This window comes from Poecilia latipinna, unplaced genomic scaffold (genome assembly GCF_001443285.1).
Source record: "Poecilia latipinna isolate Pla-1442-1.1 unplaced genomic scaffold, P_latipinna-1.0 Scaffold232, whole genome shotgun sequence".
Taxonomy (NCBI): Eukaryota; Metazoa; Chordata; class Actinopteri; order Cyprinodontiformes; family Poeciliidae; genus Poecilia; species Poecilia latipinna.
In genome coordinates, this window is record NW_015112848.1 from 482,163 (window position 1) to 503,587 (window position 21,425).

Consider the following 21,425-nt stretch of genomic DNA (forward strand, 5'->3'; position numbering starts at 1 on the left):
AATGATTGGTCTCTCCAGAAAACACGTTTCCACTGCTCTAATGTGGAAACAGCATCCTTCTCCTTGGATGTTGTTTCCAAGGTAAAGCAAACAGCATCCTTTACCATGGACTTGGTGGTTGCAAGATTTCAACCATGAAGCCCATTTCATGATGCTCTTTGAGATAAACTCAATGCCATATAAAGTTGGAAGTTCTGCAAAAAGCTGTGACCGTTGCACACCATGTACCTCAGCATCCGCTGACTCTGCTGTGACTTACTGAGGCCTTCCACTTTGTGGCTAAATTGCCGTCATTCCAATTCATGTCCACCTTGTAACACTACCTTCACGGAATCACTGTAGAATACCACCAACAAGCAGCCTGCATGCATAGGGGATGGATTTTATGGTGAAAATATATATATATAAGTTCAACCCAAGAGAAATGACACAGATGTGCAAATAAGACTTTGTCTGTATGGGTAAAGAGAGGAAAATAATTCAAAAAACGGTTTTCCTAAATTTAACTTTGAGTTGAATCAACTCACGTTTTTATTAGATTGCTTTAAAGCTTCATCAAATGCTTAAAAGTGGACAAATTAGTTGCACTTGATTCACTTTAAAAAGAAGAAGTTCCAACTATAGACATTAGATACCAGCCTGATAATAATCAAGTGTAACTGAAAGATAAATGAAACTGTAAAATGGACAATAGATTGAATTTAAATAGTTCTTTCCTAAGTCATACTGACTACTTAAAGCACTTAACACTATTTACTCAGTCGCACTGACAAACGTGCATACAAACATCCTTAAAAAAACAACAACACTGTCCTACTTAAGAAAAAATGTTTTTTTAGTAATTTGCTAGATTTCAACTCTTTTGTTGTTTGTACTGCAAAAGTTCACGAAGACAAGCACTCGTGATTTAGGTGATTTTTCTTTCCGGAAATATGGGCAATTAAAAAGTTCACAATCATGCAGGCTGCTACCATTAGCTTATTATCAGTGTCTGACTGGCACTGGTGTTATCAGAGCTGATAAACAACTCAGTGCACAAAAACAACCCCAACTGATCTTATTCAAAATAGATGAATACTTTTTATTACCAATGAGCTATATCTGTGTGACGGAAAGGTTCTTAAAGTCCATCTCTGTAAATATAGTCTCAAATGCAATTAGATCATATGCGTGTGTGTGTGTGTGCGTGTGTGTGTGTGTGGGTGGGGGTTCTGACTATCTTCAATGGCCATGAAAGAGATGACTCCTACTGTGTTGTAGGTAATCATTAAACATTTACTAATTTCACATGGGCATAGTCATGCTGACTCAATATTCTTGCAGGACAGCAACGTGACACCAATACATGATAAAAAAATACTATATTCACTGTTCTAAATACAACTACGCTGCTGCTGCTGGTAGGAATGTGTTTAGAGGTCATTTTAGTGTAATGTGTCTTGTTTTAATCAATCTTGAAAAAGAAACTTAACTTAGAAACTGGACAGTAATTAAATGCCACACTTCAATATTAGCCTGCATAGCCAACCAAAAGAGGCATATCATCATTAACAAGTTAAAGTATAGTTTTGTTTTGGGGTATTTTAGGTCACAAATGACTAATAGTTTTGTTAAATATGAGAGGGTTGAGATTAACGTTTTAGGCAACTTTTTGCTACATATAGAGACTTTAAACTTTGTAATAACATGGGAATAACATATATGTTTTTTATATTTAGCAACAGCATCATTACCATCTTGACCTCTTGTGCATCCCTAAAGTCACACAATATAAACTGTTTAATGAATGCCTACAAAGGTGTGTAAATGTGAGTTGCAACTTTGTGAAAGTCAGTGCACACTTGAAAAGAAAAAAAAAAAAAGCAAACAATTTTCTTTTAACAAATCAGCATCTTAGTTCATCTTCTCCCTCTACGTTGTGAACAAATTCAAAAGCTTGATTGGGTTTTTTGACAATTGTGAACAACTTGAATGTATGTACTTGAATTTAAATATGTATAATTAGACTGAATTGGCTTTTTTTGTAAAATTGGCATGTTGTGAATTGGCGCTATATAAATAAACCAGATTGAAAGGATATCTTTTTTTTTTTCTCAGATCCAGAGATCTGATCATGTTTATTACTTTACAAATCAAACCCAGAGTTTTAAAACTCTCCACACATCTTAGCTCAAAATTGGTTCGATTAAAATATGCAAAACACAATGGTATCAGAACGAAACAGCTAAATGAAAAATCAAAACCAGAAAGGAAAAGAACACAGCTAAGGAAACAAAACAGTTCCAACATTGCACTGAATGTACTTTCTTTCAATTGTTCAACTGTTTTATGTTCTTTTGTAGTTTTATGACTCTTTGTTTTTTAAATACTTTTTTCCAGTTTTCCCATAATGTTGTGCGAAATGCTGTTCTTTTTGTGTTCTGCACGTACAAACACACCTGTGAATGATCCACAGCTTTCTGTTCGGGAACAAACCTTCATTAACAGCATGTAAGACAGCAGTGCTTTCCCTGAGCTGCAAAAGTACACACACTGTTTAAATGTTAATGCTCTGATTAAAGAAAACTAACACTGAGGCCATTTGAAAATGAATGTATGAAAAAAAAACCAACTGTTCATCTTTTTGAGGTATCACAAGGTATTTTTGGCGATTGCATTCAGACTCCGGACTTTGCTGGCATCTGCCACCTTCAGGCCGTACTCAGGCGCTGCTATCGTAGCTCCCATCGTTACGCAGGAGTTCCTGCACGTAAAATGTTTAGAAGCATTTCACTAAGCTTTTGCGTTTTGAGTTTGTTGGCAATTATTTTGTTAAGTGTAGTAGAAACATGCTCAAGTAAGCATTATTTAGGGCTGGCTTTAAAACAGACCTGAATTTCATTGCAGAGTCTCTGCTGGAGCGAGCTGAGCAGTGAAACTCCTCAGCTCCAGAGCCCTCCAGTATTCTCTGCAGGTTCCTCTCTGTAATGCCACCACCTGTCATTTGAAGACATAAAAGAAGAAAATGAGAAATTAATAAATGATATATGCAGAAAGCAAAGCGAGAAAAATGGGGGTACTGACCTGGCATTACGATTATCCTCCCTTTGGCCTGTTAAGAGCAGATCGCAAAGTCAGAATGATTCTAACAACACAGCCATTTTTGAACATTGACTAAACACACAGTTAAGCCCAAAATCATTCATGCCACAGGCAATTTTTAAGTCACAAAATATTTTTGTTCAAAAAAAGGGTTTAGGAATTTAAGATAGGAAACATGGCAGATTCCTATAAAAATATGATTCAAAGAAGTATCAGATTTCACTTTTGTTTATATTTTATTCAAACAAGACACATCAAAAAATATTTATAGTCTTTTCCATAGCCAATGGAAACAGCGTTACTGTAATTAACAGCAATCACACCCATTTTATAATTGCTGTTCAGCTTTTTGCACATTCCTTTGGCCTGCTATCTTTGGTGATAAGCTCCAAAACTTTGAGGTTGAAAGGCCTCCTGACTATCATCACCATAATATTGAAATATCAGATTCAAGGTGGGGCTATGGCTGGGTAACTCCAAAATGTTATTACTAGGAGTCAGAAGAAACATGTTGGTAAAATCTAAATCTGACAATGTATGAATAATTATGGACTCAAGTGTACTAGGGAATAAAAAAGCCCAATAATTACACACAGATGAAAATTTTAAAGCCTTTTTTTCTGTACATTATGACGCAGATTTAATTACCTTATAATTATTATAAAGGTATTGCAGCAATCAGGTTCTGTTGATCATCACTGATTAACTGGTCATCAGGAAGTGGAAGCACTTCTAATAAAGCAGAGCTGCCTGTGGATATTAAGGGAATATCAAGGAGGAAAAAGACACTAGCACTGATCTAAGGAACGCGATTCTTGTTGGGGAGAAATTTTAGGTCATTTCCAAACTATTTGAAGCCCATCATTCTGCAGTGGGCTCTTTTCACCCGAAATTAAATCAACAAAAGAAGTTACTACTCTGTATACGAATGCCAATTCTAATTATTTAACTGAGGCTCCACAGCTCTTACTCCAAGAGAATAATAAAAAAAAACTTATCAAGTGAATATTAAGAAAAACGTTTTGAAGTACTGATCAACATCTGATCAACTGCCAGCAAGGTTTCTAGAGCTTCTGTAACACATACTTGATCGATGAGCCGTTTAATAACGGGCAGCCCCTCCAAAGCCGAGCTGTCGCAGCCACTCGTCAGCACCCGCTCGAATCCTAACGATATCAGAGTCTCCAGAGCAACTGCTGGGTCGTAGGCCATGTCAAAAGCTGCAGGAAGATCAACACGACATCCAGGCGGAGAAGTTAGACTCACTCTGAAATCTGTATTCCTCGAGATTCTAATAAAGAGTTCTCTATTCTGCTGAGGATCTGTGATATTTCTTTAGGTGCGAATGCTGGGAGTTGTTTAGCAAGTACGGTTACCTCGATGGAAGGTCAAAGGCAGAGGACGAGCAGCAGCTGGGGAGCAGGAAGGCACAGAGCATCTTATTAGCAGCAGGAAAATTGGCAAGTTTCCAAATTTAATTTGAGCTATTGTTGACTTTTTTTTTTTCATTTTAATAACCTGCATGCCGAGAAAATTGGTTTGTCACATAGCTTTGCAGATTAAAAACTGGTGCCGCACAAATATGCAGAACGGACGAAGCCTGTAAAGCATCAACTCTGTGATAGAGAAAATAACTCAGAAAAAATGTCAAATCCATCCTACAGTGTCATGTCGAAACACATCAAATATAAAACAGGCTGTAGAGAAGAGCATTCCTTTTTTTTCCCATAGTGATGGCCTAAAATAAACTAGAGTCATGGCTCTCAGTTGGATCAAGAGCAGGCTATTGATCTGCTCCCTTCCTACTTTCATCATGGTGGGTCTTTGACAGCTAGTCTCATCAATAATTGGCATCTTAATGGAAACTCCAACACAAAAGTGGGAAAAATACAGCATTTGGACATGTAATGTTAAAAATTAAAATAAAATTTAAAAAAAGCTATGCCTGATTTTGTTTTCATTACTTGTGCTACAGCAAGCCTGTTTGTAAAGATTTATGAGGACATTTTATACCTCAATAAAGCAATTCAGATGGATATAAAGTCCTCCCTTGACTGTTGACAAAGTGAAAAGCACTTCCACCTACATCCTAAAAAAAACTGCTGACTCGTCATGTAAGTTAATGAAAATGGCCATTCTTGAAGATTTCAACAAAGTTACAGCCTTTAAGATTTGCCTCTTAATTATATTTCTTAATTTCTACAATGTTATTTGTATTATATTAGCCATAGCTTCCACAAACAGACAACAGCGGTTTGATCTAGAATAAAACTCTCAATCAGCTGATAGCAGACTCTGTGCTTTCCACGCATTGATGATGAAAAACCTAAAAGCTGCCCAAGAGGAACGTCATGGTCCAAATCTATTTATATCAGTAAGACTGCAATTCTGACACCAGCTTTTGGGCCGTTTATGCTCATATTTTGTCTCCCCCTTCTGGCAGTCAGTTTTAACACACATTGTAAATGCCTGTTGCAAACATACACGCTGTAAAATTTGAAAAAAAGTTTCTACGTACTTCAATCTCCTTTGCTGAGAACACCGAGCCATAATAATATGCCTTATACAATACTCCTATAGGACAATTACATGGTTATATTCAAATTGTTAAAACATTTTTTTTCCTTACTTATAATACATCCTGTAGTTGGGAGAAATTATAGCATTTGTTAAAAACTCTGGGAAAATCCAGGCCCCTACTGAGGGCCTGTTTCAAAAACATTTCACAAGAAGTGCATCATTTTCACTGCATGATGTATGCTTCAGCATTTGTTTTGTGCTAAGTCATACGAGAGCAGTTTTACCTATGTAAACTGATGTATTCTCTGCTCTAAAGATATAATGTTATGTTTTAAAGGTCTAAAATGACAATCTATTATGATGTAAAAAAAAAAAGGTCCATTCAGGTTTGGTTGGGTTACTTCAAAATATAAGCTTGGTATAGTGAGACCATTTATGTTGATCAATTGTGTGCTTTTTGTTGCTGTTGTGCTGAAAGATGCTTTCTAGCAGAAGCCTGAAGATTTTATGCCAATGCTGACTGTATTTAGATAATTGATTTCAACTTCACTAAGTGAACTTATTGGAAACTTTTTCAAGAAGTTCCACCATGGTTCCAGCAGACCATAGCACATTTTGCCACATCCATTTGAGAGATTTAGCCAAGCATGGACAATCTTCTTAGTAAAAACAGACATACGCCATACATATGTCAAAGATGGAGGATTATTCTCACTTCTTCTGCAAAACCAAATAAAATAGCCAGAAATTTAACAGTTGCACTACTTTTTTGATCCACTCGAAGCTGACTATGTTCAATATGTTCTATGTAATTATGATTTCCTATTTATAGGTGGTGTGCACCAAAAAAGATTTTAGTTTCATTCTGTTTTATTTAAGGTCAAATGAAAGGTGGAAAAAGTTCTGAAGTTATTTATCTTGGTCTTATTTTTCTACAGTCCACCAACTAGTTATTTTAGCAGCGGTGTATAAACTATTTACATCAACTGTACCTATCAGCTCCATGCAGAGACCTGCATCCACCCCTCCAGTCTCTGTCAGGGCGCCTACCACTACACCATCTGCTCCCTGCGTCTTCATCAGCTCAATGTCCTTCTTCATCACCTCCACTTCTTGGTCAGAATAAAGGAAGTCCCCACCTCGAGGCCGTATCATTACATAGACTGGAATTTTAATATATTGCTTTACCACCTGTAGAAGACCTGCAGCAAAAAAAAATAAGAAGCAAAAGAATTGTGATTATGCGGCTATGTAAGCTACAGAGTTTCTAGGACGAATCTACAATGTGCAGCTCACCAAGGCTGGGAGTGAGACCTCCCTCCATAAGACTTGAACACAACTCCAGTCGACCAGCACCTAAAAGGACAGAAAAAAAACAAAACAAAAACAACTGTCAGGAAAAACTTCAAAGCCTTTAACCTTTGCGAATTAAAGCAACTCTGCACATTAACTTAACAATGACTTCTGACATGACTAAAGCACAATACCTGCCAGAAATAATATAGACATGTTTGAAACACCACTAAAATGGAGTCAGCAATTTGCAACCTTTGACCTTGCTTTTAAGCAGGGCTAGATTTTAAGACAGGGAGATAATATGGGTTTAAAAATATAAAGCAGAGCAAATTGCGCTATTCTTCACTGACCTCCTCGCTCAGCATTGACAGCAGATTCCACGGAATCCACGCATACCTCCAATAAAATGCTCTGTGCCATCATGAATTTCAGGCCAAGGGAACGCTGAAAAGGGATATAGACATAGCATTCAATTTTTATTTTTTTTTTAGTAAACAAGTTTACAAGCATGTAAACTTTTACTAGTTATAACTACCACATGTACCTTTTCCTTTTCCTATCAACAGAAGGAACCCGAAAGAATGTTTTGAGTGCGATTCAGAGTCAGGACATATTTTTGTGGGAGCCAAGCGCTACAATGGATGACCAGTTTCCGGTTTGTTGAATTTAACAGTCGCTTTATTTGTGCGGGCGGGCCTATGTTTACAGTGTGCTACCAACATCTCTAGATGGCGTGAGACCGCCCATGCGAGATACGCTTATATGATAATACTTACAACACTCGGGATCGCCGTTACGGATTTTTAAAATAATAGATAAGACGTGTTTATTAACTAGTTATAATTTCGGATGAGCGTAATAGTTTGGCCAAACATTAATTACATTTAGCCATGGACGTTAGCTTGATACAACCATACATAAAAGAGTGAAAACATCGCTTTTGTTGCCCTGTAGAAACAACACGTACTCGCTTCCGCCATATTGGTAAAGGCAGGTTTGCCTTGACCAAAATACTAACGAGTATGTTTTATCGTAAACAACAATACACATATATTTTAGTACCAATTACTTCAGTCACTTATATAAAATTAACAAATCTGCCAATTAAAATAGGACATACCAATGAATACAAAACAAAATGTTTTTGAAATTTACCCAAAATTGCCTAAATTTTTTCCTGAAAGAAAAAGCACAAATATAACATTGATTTCGTTTTAGTTCTTCAAACCAGAGAAATATTTAGTTTAACTGTTTTGTTTGCCTAAGCCATTATTTGGAGGTAGATGTGAAACATGTTGAACTTATTGCCCAGGTGCAAGTTAATTAAAAAAAGAAAATAGAAAAAAGAAAAACAGTAGATTTATTACATGTTATAGTAAAAATGTTAAAATTATGTTTTCATTTTTTCTTGAATCAGCCCTGTTTATTAAGAATAAGGAATGACCATGCTTTTTGTGGGGCTGCACAATTTCAGAAACATGTTTCATTACTATTAATAAAAACTGCAATGATGATATCAACAATAATCCTCATTTTCTACTTTTTTCTTCCCCACAACACTATGTCCTCTCTCTTCTTCATAATCTTTGTCAAATTCTCTGGTTCCATACATTAAGGGAAATAAAAGCTCATTCGGTTGGCTAAATAGATTACATATATGCAGAGAATGAATGCCAGAGACTTGCAGTGCTACGTCCTTCCAAAGATTGCATTCTAGAAGTATGTGGTGATTGAAACATTGCACCCAAATATAATGCAATTACAGTGGAGTTTCAATATTGTGCAACTGCATTTGTTCAAATTATTTATCAGGACATTGTAAAGTCCAGATGGCATTGTTTAAGTGAAGTGTTTTCTTGCTAAAGACAAATGCATTTGTCTTTTACAGTGATTATAGCTTCCTTCTTGCAAATTAAACAGGGAAAAAATCTACTTTGTTTATATTACACAATCTCCATTGTCAAATAATTGGCACACCTGTTGTCAGATGTCAAATAAAAAAATTAAAAAAAACTTTCCTTCAAACTTTATTTTCAACATTAGCTTTTCTGCGAGAGTACATTTACCTTAACATATTTGCGTTTCTGACCATTAGCCAAAGGTCTGCCAACCCTTTGGCAGTTATCACACTCTGCAACCTTTTGGATAAAGAAAGAATAGGTATAACAAAATGAACAAACAATACTTGATGTTGCTATTATAAGAGGCATACCCATTTATCCACATCCACAGATATGCCATGCCAGTAAAACTTGGTGCACATAGCCGACCTTGTTTTCACAATTCCCATGTGTAAACCAGTAGGAGAAATGTGAAACTCTTTAAAAAGTTCCTTTGCCTCCTCCTTGGTTTTAACGACCTTTCTGTTTCCAAAGTAAAGTTCTCCTTCTAAACAAAATAAATATGGCTTTAATGAAAGAGGAACATTAATAAGACATTAGATATATGCACACTAGTGTTTTAGATACTAACCCTTCAATGTGAATTTGGTGGCATATCTCCTGAGGTTTTGCCTCTGAGATTTCCGAAACTCCTCTGGGAAGGATCGTTGGGAAAGATAGAAGAAAATCTCTTCCCACTTTCTTTCCATCTCTTGAAGAAATGCAACAATAGCTAGTTATTTTCAATAGTTTCAGTAAAAAAGCAATAGGTGAAAAATGTTGATTCACTCAACAGTCACTCTACATAAACAGCATATTTTTGTTTTATACATGTGTGGGTTCAACTGTGAATGCAGGATGTCAACTGTGTTTTGCAATAAAATACACTCAGATAAAGCGTAATGGCACCATCAGTTAGATATGTAGAAATATAAAATGTGTGTGAGTGCATCTGTACATTTTACAGGTATGAGTCGAGTTCAACAATTAAGATGTTGAACGTAGTGCTGTGAAGTAAATTTTATGTTAAAACGGCTTGCCATACCCCTGTTAACCTCTTATTGACAGCAGATTGCCGTTTGAATACCTCTCACACAAACAGAAATTTGTGCCAAATCACTCACCGGCTAACTGTCGACATCTAGAGATGCCTAATAAAGACTTTTACTGAATGGAAACTGTAGCTAAACACGGCCAAAGAAGCGTTTCGAGCATGGTTTGGAGTGATTCACCAGCTTTAAAAAAAACACGGCGAAACCTATCTCGACGGGAGAACTCAGCTCGACATATCAGTTAAAATCATCAAATACACTTTCAGGGACAAAAATTAAAACAATTCATCTTGATAAATGACAAATAGAAATTTATAGGAATACATTACAAGACATAAATATGAGATAAGTTGAGCAATAAATACTTTATACCTCTGTGCAGTAAGGACAGTTCGATAAATAGTCGTCGAGGTAGGAGGTACTGTAATCTTGTTCTGCGCATGCTCAGGAAGTAAGGACCAGACAAAAAAAATTAAAGAAACTTTATTATACAAATGACAAGTACAACAAATGAATGTATGAAGAATATAGAATACAACACTAATATGAGCAAATAACCAGGGCTGCCAATTAAACGAATACGTGCGTAAATTCACACATGTGAATTGCTTTGAAATATTTTTGTTGGTAAAATCTGATACTGATTTTATATAGATCCGTTTTATTAGCACATATACATTCATGAATATACAATTTAGGTAGAAGAGTTAGCATTAGAATTAATGAAAAAAAACCCAACACATTTATCATAGTTTTTATGGATTCTAAAAAACAGAACAGAACATTTTCCCTCAGGAGGTAACTTGTTCAACTCCTATGTGTAAAGTTACAAAAAAGATCTGTCACAGTTTCTGGATGATCCCCACAGAAACTGCTATTAATTTTTATGTCTCTTTTAACAGCTGAGCCACCAGAATCCCACTCAGAACACAAGTCTCAAGAAATAGATGTCTTTTTAAATAAAATATCTGCAACAGATGAAGTATTTGTGTGGTGAGATAAAGTTGTTTTTATATGACGGTCCACGTTAAGATGAGCTGCTTATAGAAGAATGAAAGTTTTCAAAGAGTTAAACTTTGTAATTATAATTTTAAAAATACATCCACAAAATTCCATCACAAAACAGTTCTAATATGGTACGGTTTTACCATAATTAAGAAACATGCAGCCAATATTAAGAAATTTGTTAATTTTATTAACCAGACATAAAGAAACAGAGAGAGAGAGAGAGAGAGAGAGAGAGAGAACAATTTATTAATTAGATATCATTGGTTTCTGCTTGTTGTTTTTATTTTTTTTATTTTTAATTAACTGACTTCCTGATTACTTCAACGTGACGTCTGTCGACGTCAGCGGGTTAAAGTTGAGCCGGTGTGCGCATCACCAGCATTACCAAACCAGTCTTGTTGCAGCCGCAGTTCACCTTTAGGACAGAACTGTAATACCATAGGAGCTCAGGGGAACACAAAGAATCTAAAATGCTACTCTCGAAGTTACGGACTACGATATTTTGTGGTTGCAGATATGCTGGGAAGGGTTTTCAACAGAACAGCGTAAGTTGAGCTACGTTCAGTTGCTATTTGTGGCTAACCTAACAAGCTAAAGGAAAAGGTCGCAATAACAACAGATTTGCGATGAGCATCTATGAAGTCAGGTTGTTTTTTACTGAAATGCATCTTGGACACATTTTACATTAACTTAATATTGACCAGTAACGCTGTGAAGTCACGTATCATTATGATATTGCATCACTGACCTTCAGCCGCATTGTTGTTACTGTCAAGGTGGAAAGTAAGCATCATATATATATCTCTGGCGACGTTACACCTGCTTGGATGTGTTTTCTGAATAGCCCTGGGTATTCTGAAAGGAAGGCATTTGAAAATACACGTCAATATAAAACCTCCAATAGGCAAAAACAAAAAGAAAGAAAAACTAAACAAAACAAACTTTTTTTTTTTTACACCAGTGCTTCCATAAAACCACTGTGAACTTCACAAAACCTGGTAGTAAGTCAGAGTCTTTTTATATGAGGGAAATAAAGATTTCATTCATGAAATATTCTTTGAAACTAGTCTGCGTTGTGTTGTTTCTTTACAACTTGAACGACACCTCAAATTAAATTAAATCATAATATAGAAGCTATGCCTATGTTTGCTTTCTCTTCTTTATTTCCAGCATCAGCGTCCACAGCTGCGACAATGGCTTGTGAGGAGAAACCAGAGCTCCATCACTGTAGAAGCAGGGCCGCCCTCCACCCCAGCAGTAGCTGTACCCAACGCAGCAACAAACCGCATAGTGGGTCGCTGGTTGCTCGGCTGCAGTGGGCTTGTGGTTGGGGCGGTGGTCTTGGGTGGTGTCACAAGGTAAAAGTAACTTAACTATCGTCACTGGTTTTGTAATTGTTTGAAATGCAATAAGTGCTGATGTGCGTCTGTGTTGTTTTTTTTATTGTTGTTCAGGCTAACAGAGTCTGGACTCTCAATGGTTGACTGGCATCTGGTGAGAGAGATGAAACCACCTCAGTCTGAGGCCGAGTGGGAGGCCGAGTTTTCCAAGTACAAACAGTTTCCAGAGTTCAAAATGTACGGCTTATTTCTTTTTCTTGTTTTAACATTACAAGGACAGTTTAAAGACGCACTGAAATCTTTTTTACATGTGTGTATATATATGTGTATATATATATATATATATATTAGCAGAGTAGAAATGTATTCTGTTTTTTTTTTCTCTTTTTCTTGATTTAATATGTAATCTAGTTTTTTTTATAACTATGTAACTAAATGAAGGTTTTATTTTGCAGCCTTAACCATGAGATGACTCTGCCTGAGTTTAAGTTCATCTTCTACATGGAGTGGGGTCATCGCATGTGGGGCAGGCTTGTTGGACTAGCATACATCCTGCCTGCCGCGTACTTCTGGAAAAAAGGATACTTCACACGTTCCATGAAGGGAAAAGTGCTGGGGCTGTGTGGATTTGTGTTCTTCCAGGTCAGACATCACTTATTTATCTTAACATCAAGATAAAATTGTCTTATTTATTCAGTTAGTAAAGTTTTCCACAAAGGTTTGCAAATTGTCTCCGAATTGAAGTGTATTAATCTCGTCAGGGTCTTCTGGGCTGGTACATGGTAAAAAGTGGGCTGGAGGAAAACCCTGAATCCCACGATGTCCCGCGGGTCAGCCAGTACCGTCTGTGTGCTCATCTGGGTTCTGCCCTAGTGCTCTACTGTGCTAGTCTCTGGACCGGGCTTACTCTGATGCTGCCTGCACATAAGGTAGAGTTTTGGTCTCGTTTTTTGTCTTAACTTTGTCTTGATCTATTTGATGTAAATAAACAATTTCTAGTTGGATAATATTGTTTTTTTGTCCCTCTTATTTCATCTACTTCCTAGATGGCAGACTCTAAACGTCTCATGCAGCTCAGAAAGTTTGCAAAGGGAACGGGTGGACTGATCTTCCTAACTGCTCTCTCAGGTGATGCTTAAAATAAAAATGTCCATTGAGGAAAACAATAGAAGTACTTTCAAGTGCTTGTGTTACTTAAAAGCAGTGCTAAGGTTAAAAAAAACAGAGCCTGTTCAGTGAATACATTTTAAGAAGGTGTAGTGAATACTCCTAAAGGAGATAACTGGCAAGGAAAGGTTAAGGTTTTTTGTTGTTTTTTTTCCCTTTCATACCAGACGCAGAATAAATCTGCTTCAAAATGTTATTGACTATTCATTAGGTTGCTTTATTCTGTGTACTGTTTGGCAAAAGAGATTTCAGTGAATGCAATTTGAATATCAGCAAATTGGGAGCTAAATGTGTTTTTGTTGTAACTCTAGTTTGACTGAACATCAAACATGTTAGATGTGTAACAGTTTTGCTGATGTTTGTGTTTTGAAGGTGCCTTTGTTGCTGGTTTGGATGCTGGCCTGGTGTATAACTCATTCCCTAAGATGGCAGATAAATGGATTCCTGATGATATACTGGCCTTCTCTCCGGCACTTAAGAACATCTTTGAAAATCCCACCACAGTGCAGTTTGACCACAGGATTTTGGTATGTTGTCTTTGGTGTATTTCAAATTCAGTACAATCTGAATGCCGGTGAATTAATGCAGTGATGTGCTAACCTTCTTTTCAATCTTTTTCTTCATATTTTAGGGGATTGGCTCTCTGACAGCAATCACCGGCCTTTATCTGTTCTCAAGGAGGATGATGCTACCCAGAAGGGCTAAGATCGCCATCGGCCTGCTTGCAGCAATGGCTTATACACAGGTATGCTTTCAGGCAGAAATTTCTACAACACAATGGTGCAATTATATGTCACTATAACTAAACGTGATTTTTCTGCTCATTAGGTAGCACTCGGTATCAGCACACTTCTACTGTATGTTCCTACTCCATTGGCAGCAACTCACCAGTCTGGATCCGTCGCTCTTCTGACTTTTGCCATTTGGGTTCTGGCTGAACTTCGTAAAATGCCAAAGTAAAGCCTTCTCCTTTGTGGACAAGCCTGTTTAATCACATGACAAGTCTTAACTGGCAATAAAAAGAAGCAACAATGGAAGAAGAGATGAACCTCATTTGACAATAGGGTGTTATTTATAGGTTTTTTGAGGCTCTTGCTCATGAACAGACTCTAAAACTAAATGGGGGGCCACAGAGTCGGGGCCCCATATAGATGTCATGATGCAGTATGTTGCGGCTTGGGACAGAGGTTCAGGCAGACGGTGGCGTGGTGTTTTGTTTTTATTTCTCATCTTAACACCCAGAGATCAACAGTTTGACTCGGAAGTTCAGCTTTGTCCCAACTCAAAAAACCATCAAAGGAACAGGACTCGCTTCTTTAGAACTAAACTAGATTCGGAGCTACTCCTCTCCTACTCACACGAACACAAGAATGATCCGACGAGGATCCCGCGCCACCACAAGGTGCGCGCGGACTTAAAAAACAAAGGGAACAGGTGAAGGAAGTTACTAATCAATGGGAGACACATGAGGGTAAGAGAAACTAAGGACCAGGGAAACAACATGGAACACAAAATAAACCCTAAACGTAGCAAGAGAACTCAATAAAAACACAGAAAAAACCCAAACATAACTGACACAGTGACAATAGAGACCTCGACTCCTCCTCGGCCCATTTCCTGTCTAATCATACCCAATAGCAAATTAAAACACAAAAAATAAATTCTTGAACTTTTTATTTATTCTTTTTTTTTACCATGTAAATACTCACTATTGTTTACAGCCTGGTTGGCTTCTCAGTTTTTACACTGGTTGCTAATTGAAATCTTATTGCTTCAGATAACATAATTAGATATAATAAAGTTTTGTCCATATTTTTCTGAAAATGAATGTAATTGAGTAAAATGTATTCAGAAAAGTGTAATCAATGTTTGTAAAGAAAGCTTGTTGAGTTTGTATAAAAGAGAACGCAAAAAAAACAAAACAAGGATCCTCTTGTTCTGTTATTTGTTTCTGTTTGACTCGCCTACTTCTGAGATTCTTGGGAAGGTTGATCAAATTCCTACTGTAACTAATTGGAACATATGTAATTGTGACATTCATTTTCTTGTGACACTAAATTTCTCTCCAGAAATTAAATTTAGAATTTCACCACATTAGATAAAAAACAAGGTAAATATAACTATAATTTGCGGGTCTCCACAATTTTAGGAGACCCGAAGCATTCTAATTCAGTGGATATATACAATAAAATTATTGCTTTTTTATTTTTTTTTTTTTTTTTTCTGTAAGAATGTAATGCAATTGCACTAAGATGGGGCAAATGATTGTGCTAATATACATCTGTAATGAGAAAAAAATGACTTGAAATGCTACATAAGTCTATAAAAGAAAGCTCTTTAGAACAACCACCAGATTTTTATCAATGGGTTAATATTCCCTGGTGGAAAAGACTGACAGGTCTATATGGGTACATGAACGGAAAAGACATTGATCACCAAAATAAGCATTTGCTCTGAATTTCTTGCAAATACAATGAAATTGCTGTTTTCATAAGTGGTTAAATCTCTAAAAAAAAAAAAAAAATCCCAACAAATGACTGAGAAAGCAATACATTGATTGATCATCTAGGTTACAGTGTTGGCAGTGTTGTGTGGCTAGTCTGATCCATTTCCTGATGATTTTGTATAAAAAAAGAACTAGCCTAAGAGTTTTTCTACAGTAATAAAATCTGTTGTTGCTGAAAATGGGGCATTTCGAACATTTTATTTTTCCTTTATTTACTATATAGTTTCACGAGTATAGGAATGAATCAGTAATGAAATTCTAAAGAGACAAGAATGTGGAGTCTTTGAAATTCAAATTTCATCCCATGTTGCATAGTAACTGATTTTTATTATCTCTGTACAAAATATACACATTTTGAATATGTAATGCAACCAGCAGCTAGCTAACCGGACAATCATTACAACATGTAACTTTTCATTGCTCTAGACACAGTACATGCGGGTATAGACAGGTTTTACTGTAGTCAGGAACCTAAGAACTGAGCTGAAACACTTTTCTAGTAAAATAAAAAGTACTGCATGTGTAAACTATACCACAGAGTTAGGAATGTTTGAAAGAAAATAATTAAAAAAAATGCAGTTCCTTTGAAGGAAGTGAGAGATTGGGTGGAAATGGAAAGGTACTGTGATGGAGAACATTATTGCTATTCCATGTTAGGTTCTCTGAATTAATGTTTCAGTGCCTCTGGTAACAAGGTGTTGGAGCTCAGTGATGTTCTGGTATAAAAAGAGGCAAATTATATGGTAGCTGTAAACATTTTTAAAGAAATATTCATAACAGCTTATCATGCAGGTTCACAACCTTGAGTGACATTGACAGTGAGCAGGCAAAACTGCATACCTTTACCTCTAAGTGCTTTTTGCCTCACTGATTACAGTATCTCATATCCATTAGACTCACATTTGTCTAATATTTCCTCTTTGGTGGCAGAAATATGGATAATAAGAAAAGGGAAATGTGGCGGACATGGGGAAAAAAAATCAAAACATCCATATTCATCATATTGTAACTCTGCAAAAGCTAAATAGCCTTTTATTCAAAATAAACATGATTTTGAAGTGGTAGAACCTGCTACAACCACATGACATTTCAGGTAATAAGAATTTCACACATACGGTCTTGGATACACTGATTTTCCCTTTAATGAAATTTGAAAGCCCAGTATGACTGCGGTTTACAGTCGTATACTGACATGGTTTGACTGGTCAAAAGCTGATCAACTATAGTGCTATTCCAACATCGCACTGGCTAATTGTCATTCCACTGGGAATGCTAAAAACATTACAACAGTCATCAGACAACTACTGCTAGGACTGGATAGTTTGGAAGGCCAGGAATTAGTCTAACCCATGAATAAACAGGGGTGCCGACCCACCGCGGGGACTCATCTGTAAGACAGACAGCATGTCTTCCTGATACACATGCACACACACACACGCACGCACACACACAGAGGGTGAGGCACCTGTGAATGACTAGGAACAGCAGACAGACGAGCAGACTTTGGAGTATCTCTTTAAATATGTAATTAGATATTAGTGACATCATCATGCGATACTGAAGTCAGTTTCTCTTGGAAAACACTTTTGTTTAGCTTTCAACTCGACTCTCTGGGATCTTCAATTTGTTGGTCGCTCCATCAGGAAGTGTCTTTCTCCGTCACGTCCACCAGGTGGCCACAGACTCATTTCTATGGTTCCTCTCGGCTCCAGGGAGGCGTTCCCGCACGGCGCGCAACAGAGGCGAGATCAGAATCACAAATCCAAATATCGAGCATAATAGGGCAAAGGGAGAAAGTTATTTCGGATCAAGGTTTTAAAGGAAACTTGATCCGGCTGAGTCCTGCCTTTGCAAGCTGTGACAGCTGACCCGCTAGACACAGTAATAAATAAAAGTTCAAATAAAACAGCTGGGGGTGTGCTAGTTGCCGTAAGCCCACTGCAAGCATTCTTTGTCTGTGCTCAAGGATAAAACTAATTAAGGTTCTTTCCGATTAGCCTGGGAGTCATGGAAACTCCACCGTTGCTGGAAGAAATGCCACTAGAGGTCCAGGAGGAGGGTGATGGTCTCTCTGCGCCCAAAGGATTCACAGTTCTCAGCGATGACACAAGCTCAGGCCTGTATCCCACTCAGCCACACACACAGACACACAAACATTCACAAACTCGTTCTATCTCTTCAGTCCTGATGCCTTTTCCGCCAACACCACTCCCCTCCCTGGTGCCAGTATCCTCACTGGTCCAGATCCTTAGATGACATTGTCAAACAGCTGCATGGACTGCATGATGTTCTCATCCTGAACGGAGACAGAGACAAACACCACTCTGTTTACGCTCATGTGGTTAAAACCGAGGGCAACTACAGACAAAAGTTTTCTCTGTACCTTTTTACATGAATCAATAAATTCATCTATGGTGACCACCCCATCTCTATTCTGGTCCATTTTCTGAAAGAAAACATATTAATTTTCAAAAGAATGTCTGTGACCATATGCAGTCTGGGAGATAACATCAAAGCAAACACTGAGAAATTAAACCTGAAAGAAGCTCTCCACGTGTTCCCTTGGAGCATCGTCCATCATAGTGGGGTACGTGTATTTTCCCATCATGTCATAGATGGACTTCATGATGTCCAGCATTTCCTACAAAGTTAATGTCAAAAAACACACAGGTGTTAGAGATGTAGAAGAAAACAATATTCTTTTATGACGGTTGAAGAGGTAAAAATCAAAGTGTGGGTTCTGATTTTTAGACAAGAGGACCGAAGGGAATGTTCCAGCTGCTGAGGGATTACACTTCTAAGCCTTCCTGGGAAAGTTCATTCTGGGGGAGGGCAGTTCACCTCAAAGTGATAGCTTTCAAACAGGAAAAGGTGGACTACTCCCTCCTGGTCTGCCTCAAGAAGAGAAGTTTGAGTGTCTTGTTCATGAGAGATGCTAAAATGAAGAAGGAAATCAATAGACAGGCTGAGGCCTTGTCTGCAGTAACACAGATGCTGCTGCCCTGTGTCATGCTGGAGAACAGCAGAACCAAAAGCTCTCAATTTACCTGTCTTTGCTCTGACCTTCATCTATAAGTGATGAGACCTGGATTGTGACTGAAAGAACAAAATCTAAAATACAAATGTCCTGAATTATCTTCATCTATAGAGTGGCTGCACTCACTAAGGGAAGCTCAAATTAGATTCACTTCTCCTCCACATCAAGACGAGTCAGCTAAGGTGGTTCAGACACCTGACACCCGCTAAAGGGGAGATCCTATAGGGAAACCCCCAATCACCGGATTCAACATTCATTGCTTCTGGCCTGGAAATAAACACATTGAGATCCCCCAGGATATGCTGGAGAGTCCCAGTTGGGTGAGAGATTTCTAGGTTTCCGGTTTTTTTTTTTTTTTTTTTTTTTTTACATGTTACCTCTGTGACCAGTTTTTGGATAAGTGAAAGACGAAAGAAATCTCAAACGCTGGAAGGCAATAAATGCTTAACACAAGGGATAAGTTCAACATTCTGAAAGGATATTGAAATTCAAATCTATTAAAATAAAACTTGTCGGTTTGCAAATTAACGTGAGTGTGTTACCTCTTTGGTAATGCAGCCATCCTTGTTCAGGTCATATAGGTTAAAAGCCCAGTTTAGCCGGTCATTAATCGTCCCTCTCAAGATGATGGACAGACCAAAAACAAAGTCCTGATAGGGAAAATTAATCAATTAGGAACTGCTAAAGGTCTGACATATTGATGAGGCAAACTATTTATGACTTTCTCTGCCCTGTGGGCTGGTGTTGAGGTGGATAATACATCTTTGTTTGACTGCCACTGCTGTGTCAAATTTCAGATGAGCCCAGATTTGCTTTGATCCGTTCAAAGAACAGAGCTCACCTCGAAACTAACGGAGCCATTCTTGTTGGTGTCGAAGGCTTCAAACAGGAAATGTGCATACATACTCGAATCTGCAAAGGGAGAGACTAAGAGTAACCCGAGAGCAGCGGAAACGTGAAGTCTTTGAACGGCTCTGATTAGCAGTGAGCCAAATATAGACTAGATATAAAAATAATTTCAGATACAACTGGAGGCAAGTGGTTAACATTTCATAAAACTAAATATCATGAAGTGATAGATCACTTTGCTTCACTGCAGAACATCTACTACGGTTAGGAAGAACTGATTATTATGAGTTAAAAATAGAGTAGTTATTTTATTGTGATAAAAAGAAAGATATGCTTCCACTCAGTGCTTCCCTCACAGATTTCTGTTTTCATTTTTTTAAAGTCTGAACATTAAAGACCACCAGGTAAATGTCATTATGTACAAAGATGAGCTGAGTAGAAACATAATACAGTTTCCAAATAATTATTAGATTTTTTTCAAGGAAAAACAGCAACACAAACCAATTTTGCCTCTAAAATGATCTGCATTGAAAATTTTAGGAAGACACACATCACTAATACATCTAGCATAAAACCAATGCAGCATTTCAGAAAAAGAAAATCAGTCAAACATAGTAGTGATAATGTGATATTCTGGCAATGCTTTGCTGACGGAACCCTTTATTTAACTCTTCGCCAAAACATCTAGAATCAGCATGTTGGGCCATCAGCTCACGGGACAGAACCAAGATCAGAAGTACACCAGCAAGTCCATGTCTAACAAGTTCCAGAAAATGAAGATGTCAGAGTGGCCTAATCAAAAATTGATAAATGGTGACATGACCTTTAATAGCCTGTTCAAGCCCAAAAAGCCATCCAGTGTTACAAATTTAAAAACATTCTGTAAAGAAAAATGGGTCAAAATTTCGATACATAAACTGATTATTATTTTTCTCAAATTCATGATGACAGGAGTTGCCAATACTGGTGGCACAACAAATTCTAAGGTTTGGGGCCATGTTGGTTTTTAGCTTTTCCCACTAATAAAAAAAAAAAACATATCTTAATGTTGTTGCAACTTTTGCAGGTGTTATTTTCTTTAGGTTGGGCTATTTACCTTTTGTCTCTAACACTGTAAATGTATTTGGAACATCCAGTGACCTAAAGAGTCTCAGTTATTTAAACCCTGATTACAAACTGACTTCTCAACATGGTATACTGCCACCTTTTGGTTCTTATTTCAGTTTGCTTGCACAACGCAACTTTTACAGACATGGTTTACAGTCATTAATGTCACACAACATATTTGACTGATTTTCATGTTATATTAGAAACTTTTATTTTCACTACATTTGATTTAAATAAATTAATTACTTAGAACCTTTAGTTTATACTGTGTACATCTGTACTCGTGGCCTCTGAGTTGAGCCATAACAGTATTTACTCAGGTCATCTTTGTTGGATCTTAATATTATTTTTGATCACCTGAAACATTCAGGCATGACACAAAAAGCAACAACAGAAAAATATAAATGTCAGATTATTTTACAGTGGTGTACATCTATTTGTTGAACATTTATTTTAATAGAAATATCAACATTTAAATTACACTGTCAAAAATGAAACTCACCGCCCTGAGGAAAGAACTGTGAGTAAATGTGTTTAAAGTTCTCCTCATTCACCACTCCACTCGGACACTCCTAGTGAAAA

The 21,425-nt window shown here is 37.2% G+C and overlaps 3 protein-coding genes and 1 long non-coding RNA gene across 7 annotated transcripts in view; 2 read left to right on the top strand and 2 right to left on the bottom strand.

The window, feature by feature from the left end:
* Positions 1-2,363: 2,363 nt before the first annotated feature.
* cutc (cutC copper transporter homolog (E. coli)) lies at positions 2,364-10,266 on the bottom strand. 2 transcript variants are annotated; one of them, XM_015032175.1, is made up of 12 exons: positions 10,202-10,266; positions 9,370-9,489; positions 9,110-9,285; positions 8,964-9,035; positions 7,248-7,341; positions 6,898-6,957; positions 6,594-6,803; positions 4,458-4,493; positions 4,168-4,301; positions 3,064-3,091; positions 2,871-2,976; positions 2,364-2,743 (listed from the first exon to the last, which is right to left on the bottom strand). In XM_015032175.1, exons 2-12 carry the CDS (start codon positions 9,485-9,487, stop codon positions 2,632-2,634), a joined length of 1,146 nt encoding a protein of 381 aa, XP_014887661.1. In that variant the 5' UTR covers positions 9,488-9,489; positions 10,202-10,266; the 3' UTR covers positions 2,364-2,631. The 2 variants fall into 2 exon arrangements, with proteins under 2 accessions (XP_014887661.1, XP_014887662.1); XM_015032176.1 differs by lacking the exons at positions 8,964-9,035; positions 9,110-9,285; positions 9,370-9,489; positions 10,202-10,266 and adding an exon at positions 7,442-7,658.
* Positions 10,267-11,177: 911 nt separating this feature from the next.
* On the top strand, positions 11,178-14,390 carry cox15 (cytochrome c oxidase assembly homolog 15 (yeast)). The gene is made up of 9 exons (XM_015032174.1): positions 11,178-11,382; positions 12,008-12,195; positions 12,292-12,414; positions 12,633-12,819; positions 12,939-13,106; positions 13,224-13,305; positions 13,717-13,871; positions 13,976-14,089; positions 14,173-14,390. The coding sequence occupies exons 1-9, from the start codon at positions 11,308-11,310 to the stop codon at positions 14,302-14,304; spliced, it is 1,224 nt and encodes a 407-aa protein (XP_014887660.1). The 5' UTR covers positions 11,178-11,307; the 3' UTR covers positions 14,305-14,390.
* A 15-nt stretch (positions 14,391-14,405) lies between these two features.
* Positions 14,406-15,831, top strand: LOC106947284 (uncharacterized). The gene is made up of 2 exons (XR_001424956.1): positions 14,406-14,497; positions 14,936-15,831. It is a non-coding gene; the product is annotated as an uncharacterized LOC106947284 (long non-coding RNA).
* A 308-nt stretch (positions 15,832-16,139) lies between these two features.
* The window catches only part of LOC106947283 (Kv channel-interacting protein 2), a 53,706-nt gene continuing 48,420 nt past the window's right edge, over positions 16,140-21,425 (bottom strand). For all 3 annotated transcript variants that reach the window (XM_015032179.1, XM_015032178.1, XM_015032177.1), the window contains exons 3-8: positions 21,346-21,415; positions 19,729-19,799; positions 19,430-19,537; positions 18,387-18,491; positions 18,234-18,296; positions 16,140-18,146 (exon numbers count right to left, since the gene is read on the bottom strand). In XM_015032179.1, the coding sequence (XP_014887665.1) occupies positions 18,099-18,146; positions 18,234-18,296; positions 18,387-18,491; positions 19,430-19,537; positions 19,729-19,799; positions 21,346-21,415 (465 nt within the window). In that variant the 3' untranslated portion in view covers positions 16,140-18,098. The remainder of the gene's footprint in view (positions 18,147-18,233; positions 18,297-18,386; positions 18,492-19,429; positions 19,538-19,728; positions 19,800-21,345; positions 21,416-21,425) is intronic.